Source organism: Marmota monax, unplaced genomic scaffold (assembly GCF_021218885.2).
Source record: "Marmota monax isolate L192 unplaced genomic scaffold, Marmota_monax_Labrador192_F-V1.1 WCK01_AAM20220418_F8-fsc00044, whole genome shotgun sequence".
Taxonomy (NCBI): domain Eukaryota; kingdom Metazoa; phylum Chordata; class Mammalia; order Rodentia; family Sciuridae; genus Marmota; species Marmota monax.
Genome location: NW_026695198.1, coordinates 8,705,589 through 8,711,588, shown reverse-complemented (window position 1 = coordinate 8,711,588; position 6,000 = coordinate 8,705,589). Strand labels below are relative to the sequence as shown.

General features: G+C 39.8%; 1 protein-coding gene across 1 annotated transcript in view; it reads left to right on the top strand.

Annotated features, from left to right (window-relative positions):
• The first annotated feature begins 501 nt into the window (after positions 1-501).
• The window catches only part of Tcea1 (transcription elongation factor A1), a 54,405-nt gene continuing 48,906 nt past the window's right edge, over positions 502-6,000 (top strand). The window contains exon 1 of the mRNA XM_046428581.2: positions 502-740. Coding sequence (XP_046284537.1) covers positions 678-740 — 63 coding nt within the window. The 5' untranslated portion in view covers positions 502-677. The remainder of the gene's footprint in view (positions 741-6,000) is intronic.

The window sequence follows — 6,000 nt, the reverse complement described above, 5'->3', positions numbered from 1 at the left end:
GGGTCTCAGTTCTCCAGAGCTGACGAATCCTGTAACTATGAAACGATGTAGCTTTTATGAAACGCTTTATACAATTACGTGTAACAGTGGGTATGAGGGAGTGTTTTTCACGACAGCCGTCTACCGTGGAGAAAGTGTCCCGGTCCTCACAAACTTTAAAGCCCGCCCAAGTTCTTTTCTAAGAACCGGCTTCAGTTTGGAGACACCCGTGCCTGGGCGGTTTCCACCATTACAGGTTGTCTGGAGGGGCGGGAAGGGGAAACTCCCCGTGAGGAGGCGGAGCCCCAGCCCAAGGCGGCAACTAAATGCACCACCTTTCAGTATCTACTGGCCCGAGGCAGGCGGAGTGACTAGCCCGCCGCCCTTTTGCTGGCGCCTGGGTCGACGCCTGCCTGGCGGGAGTCAGCTCGCCCCGCCCCTCCTCCGATATCGGCGGGCGATTGGTAGTGCCTGCACGGCGCGCGCCGAGTTCGACCGGCGCTGTCTTCAGGGGGAGGAGCCTCTGACGCCGCCTCTGTAGCCGCTGCCGCCGGCCTGGTGTGTGAGGAAGGGCCTAGGCCCGGCCTGCTGTAGTGGGGTTTGCCGGGCGTCGAGCTCCTCTCGTTCGTCTCCTCAGCGCCAGCTTCGCCCGCTTCCCGTCCCCAGCGGGCTGGGCGTGGGGAAGACCTGCGGGAGCCATGGAGGATGAGGTGGTTCGTATTGCCAAGAAGATGGACAAGATGGTGCAGAAGAAGAACGCGGTGAGCGCCGCGGGGCGCGGGCTGAAAGGGAGGCCGCGTCGGCCGGGCCGCGGCCCTGAGAGCTCTCTCGGCCCTTCACACCCGGTTCTGGAGTCTTCGACGCCGCAACCCGGCGCCAACCGCGCCCGAGTGCGCGGAAAGGCGTCGCGGCGAGGGCGCGCGGTCTCCCGGCCGCCGGCGTTAAGGCCGGTTCTCGGTCCCTTCGTGTTGGTCCAGCGCAGTGAGGCTGATCGGGTTAGGATTTAGGGCACCTTCTCTTCTGATTGGAAACTTTAGTGGTCGTAAAACCTCCTTTACGTAGCAGAAGAATCCAAGAGTCAAGAAAGCTCTCGCTGTCGGGAAGAATACGCTCGGCGCTGGCCGGTAGTCAGCCACTAGAAACTGCCTCCAAGGGAGGCTTCTGACCGGTTTTAGACCTCAGGGGCTAAAATGTCAGTCCCCGGGATCTTATTTTTGAAGAGGGTTAAACGTCTATTTGGTTACGGAAACTGCATTACAGGTTTGGTTAGCAATTAAAAAGGTAGGAAAAAAATGCCCGTCTCATGCAAGTGGCTAAACATTATTATTATTATTATTATTTTTAAAGTGGGTCTTGGCGTACAAAAGAGCTGTGATTAAAGCACACATCCTAACCAGGGATGGATTTGGATAAATGTTTCTGGGTACTTTCTGAGTGGCTTATGGTCAATGCCGCTGTCGTTATCTTGTTATTGACGAGTGTCAGTGTGAACGTGTTCTCATTTGTGTGAGGTCGTCATACAACCAGTTTCTACTTTTTGTGGACCTCTGTGTACCACTTTCAGTCCCTTGGCTTCAGAGTCATCTTTTAGCCAAACTTCCATGACTGTCTTCACCCGAATGTGTTTCTCCTTGTTAACATTTTCACTATGGATATGCCTGAAATCATTTTCTCTCACTTTTGAAATAAACTCCATGTCAAACTATTGTGAAAAAAAAAACAAACAAAAAACACAACGGGTGCTCCAAGTCCACAGCACGTAGAGTTGCAAACCATCTGCCCAAAGTTCTTTTGTGATTCATAATGCAGCTGTGGGTACGTAAGGTATATCTGCTTTACAGATAACTGAAGTCAAACATTAAGTGCTCCTATTTAAACTAAGTACTGTGGAATTTGGATTAAGCCAGGAACTGGGTTTTCTACTGTACAGCATGCTTTCTACATCACCACCAGATTAGGAATTAGTGTTAACACAAAATATTTTAGATTTCAAACATTCTGTGTTCCTCTTTTTCCATCAACAGGTACATTACCCAGCATTTTATTTTGTGCCTTGATAATCTGTATTTGCAAGTTTGGCCTTTTAAAGTATTTCCTGTTTGTTTTCTGTTCCAAATATTACTTGTACCATTTTTTAAAATTGATTCAGCTGTTTTTTTAATTCTTCACTGCAAGTGATGAGTTTTGGTTATTTGATAGGTTTAGCATTCTGTTATTTTGAAATTTTGAAATTGGGAGATTTCTTCTCTTCCTGGAGTTCTGAAGATTTTCACCTTAGAAGCTTCCATGGGGAGAAAAATATATGATTTTTTTTCCACTTAATTCAGGTTATGTGTGTATCCTTTAATCATCTGATACATTAGGCATTTGTTTTTCTATCTTCCCTTTCTTTGTATTATATATTTCTTAAAATGAGAAATTCCTTAGTGGACAAGTATGAAGAAGAGAAGTATGTATTTATCTTCAGTTCTGACTGATATTTAGTAATCCATCTGGGAGAGAATAAGAATAAACTCCAGATAATCTTCAAGTCCAATTTTTCATATCAAATAAGTTTTCTGATAGTTCAAAACTTAACCAGTATGAAAACTTGTCCCCCTCTCCCAAAGAAAGGTAAAATTGGCTTTAAAAATGTTTTTGCTTGTTTCTCTTTCGTTTTCCTGTCTATCCTTTAGAAATTCAGACAGGCTGATGAAATAAAGAGAAAGGTCAGAGTGACAATCCTTCCCTCTCCCTAATGTACCTAATCAACCCACAGATACCTTTCTAAATGTTCAGAAGTTGTTTGGGGGGTTGTAGAATTAAGGAAGATTTCCCCCCCTTGTGGTGTGTGGATTTTTCTCTTATGTGTTATATTTTGTACTTTTATATGATGAAAGGAAACTTTGCTTGAAGAGTAATAGTTGTTATTTCACTTGACAAATTTAAGTGCTGTTTTTGAGTATCGTTTTAATAGAACTGTAGATGTCACACTTAGCACAATAAATGATATGCTGTTACTCAGCCAAGTATTCTGCCAAGTACAGTGTTTACCTACCTTAGCTCTTTTATTGCTCAGACAGTTTTGTAAGGTAAGTATTATTCTTATCCTAAAAATGAGAATTTAGGAGGTTAAAACTCTGGCCAGAACCACTATATACTTTCTGTCTGTAAGTATTTGCCTATTCTGGAAATTTCATATCAGTGAAATCATGTGGTCTTTTATGACTGGCTTCTTTCACTTAGTATATAATGTTTTAAAGGCTAATATGACTTCTTTTTGATTGTTTTTGCTGACTAGTACTCCACTGTACTGACACTTTTTTTTTTTTTTTTGTGGTACTGGGGATTGAACCCAGTACTGTTTTTATATTTTACTTTGAGAGAGGGTCTCCCTAAGTTGCTGGGGCTGACCTCCAACTTGTGATCCTTTATTTTACATTTACTTGGTGCTGAGGTTCGAACCCAGTGCCTCTTGCATGCTAGGCGAGCGCTTTGCCACTCAGCCCCTGCCCCCCAAAAGCTTAATTTTGATGAAGTTGAATTTATGTATTTTTTGTTTTGTTGCTTATGTTTCTTGTGTAGTGTAGTTATAAGTTTGAGATGGTATAGTGAAATTAGAATTCCTAGTTTTATAGTAATGTTTCTGAGCTATAACTCAAATTTATAATTTAGTATTTTATTTTTTAAAATGTGAATAACATCTTAATTTTTTTAACCTTGCAGTCTTATCTTAAATCCTGAAAAGTGTTTGAATTGATTGAACTTAAATATGCTCACTTAAAATGCTGCCTTATGGCTCTTTATGGTAGAAATAAATTTTATATCTTTGCACTTCTATTAACGGTCTCCTATATGTCAGGCCCTCTCTATTTTGATACTTCATCTGTTGTCTCATTTGATTATTTTGCCTACTCATGTCAGTGTGTTATGCTTATAAAGAAGTTGAAGTTTAATGGGGACAAGTAACATTCCCAAGGTCATATAATTAGAAAACAAGAGTATAGATTTGAATATATAGCCATGTTCTTACTTTTTAAGGCCTTTCTTGTTCCCTTTTTAAATCTCCTTGAGAGGAATGTTTGTATCTTATAGTCTTGTACATACTGGGCACTCAGTACAAATTTGAATACTGTGTTTTATAAAAGCACTTATTTCTGTTAACAGATGCACCCACGGTGTAATAAAATAGTATGATAGCTATAGCTTAGTTTTCAGCCAGTACTGAGAACTAAATATATGACTTTGGATGTAATAGAGTCAAGTCTTTCTCTCTCTTGCATCATTGTCTATAAGAGATGTTGCAATATAATCAACTTGACATTTGGAGGCAAGTGATGATTGGGAAAGGATAGAATGCAGCTTCTTTTTCTTTAAAAAAACTTCTTTTTTTTAAGTTGTTGATAGAACTTTATTTATTTATTTGTGGTGCTGGGGAGTGAACCCAGTGCCTCACAAATGCTAGGCAAGTGCTGTACCACTGAGCTTACAACCCCAGCCCTAGAATGCAGCTTCTTGTTTGATAATGCTGTTCACTTGAGTTCACAGAGCAGTACTGCCAGTAGCACTGGTAGAGTAGTAGAATGGGAAGTGGAAATGTGAGAGTTAGAAGACTATAGTTCTTGTATTTGCTGTTATACTACCCACCGGTGTGACATTGGGCAAGTCAGTTGCCATTTCTGGGTTTAACTTGTTTTTCTTTTCTTTACCCCTTTATAATTGAGAATTTGAAGTAGATACTCAAAAGATTTTTGTTCATTTTAAAATTGCCTGGGACTCATATGTATAATAGCTCAGTGGCAGAGTGTCAGGCCCTGGGTTCAGACCCCAGCATCAAAATAAAATAAAATTTCCTGAAGTTAAAAGGGTTTCTATCTTGTGCACTGCTGTATCCTTGGCTTGGAACAGAGCAGTACTTGGTACATAGTGTAATCAGTATTTATTGAGAGGCAATGGAGTATAATTTGATAGAAATGAGGTAAGTTTCACCTTTTCTAGTTAGTAATCATATGACCTCGTTCAAGTTTCTTAACATTTCTTGTTTCCATTTTTTTTTTATCTGCAAAGTGAAGATACCAGATTTCCTGTGTCCATAGTATTTAGTATGAAGGTGGAATGAAATAATACATGTAAAGTATTTCATACACTACCTGGCATACAGTAAATACCTAAGGTTGTTGTCACTAAATTAATGGCAATAATCATCTGCTTTCTGCCAGTTTCACTCATTCAGATCATCATAGTTGTTTCTTAAAGAAACTTAAGTGAAATATTATTATTATTATTATCATTATTACTACTACTACTACTACTACTACTACTACTACTGGGAGTTGAACCCAGGGCCTTGTGCATGCTGGGCAAACTTTCTATATCTAAGCTACAGCTTCAGCACTGAAATATTGTCTCAGATGGTTAGAAAACAGTGTAATTATGAGAAAAGGGTCATAGTTTTTTATGTGTTAATGTAGCTTTTTTCTTACTGCCAAGATATATCTTAAAAACCAGTCTCATTAAAGAGGCCTGAATAGAAAGGAAAGTAATGAAATTAATGCAATCTACTGCTTCTACTTGGCAAACAACCTAAACCAAATGTCATATTGCTGATGTGTTAGAAGAATCAACTTTAAGTATGCCAGATGGCATTATATAAGCCTCAGGAGAGAGACTCCTTTTTAAGAAAATCCTAGAAGTATAATTTTTTTTTCTTCCTTTCTAATTGATCTGTAGTCAGAAATGGATCAGAAAGTCAGTAGAGATGTGGGTAGGAGTAATGCCCTTGGTATATAAAGGACACAGGTCCACAATCTGTTAAAGCCCTTGTGGTCTGATATATTAAGGAATTCAATTTTTTCAGATTTTATAAAATAATATGGTCTGTCATATTATGTAACACTCTCTAATTAAATCTGGGCAGTTTTTAGTAATCAGATATTAACATTTCCATAGTGAAATGTAGTACTCTTACATTAAGTAGGTAAGTAGAATATAAATAACTTTACATCTGCTGAGATTAGGTTTTGCTACCAAATGGGTTATTAA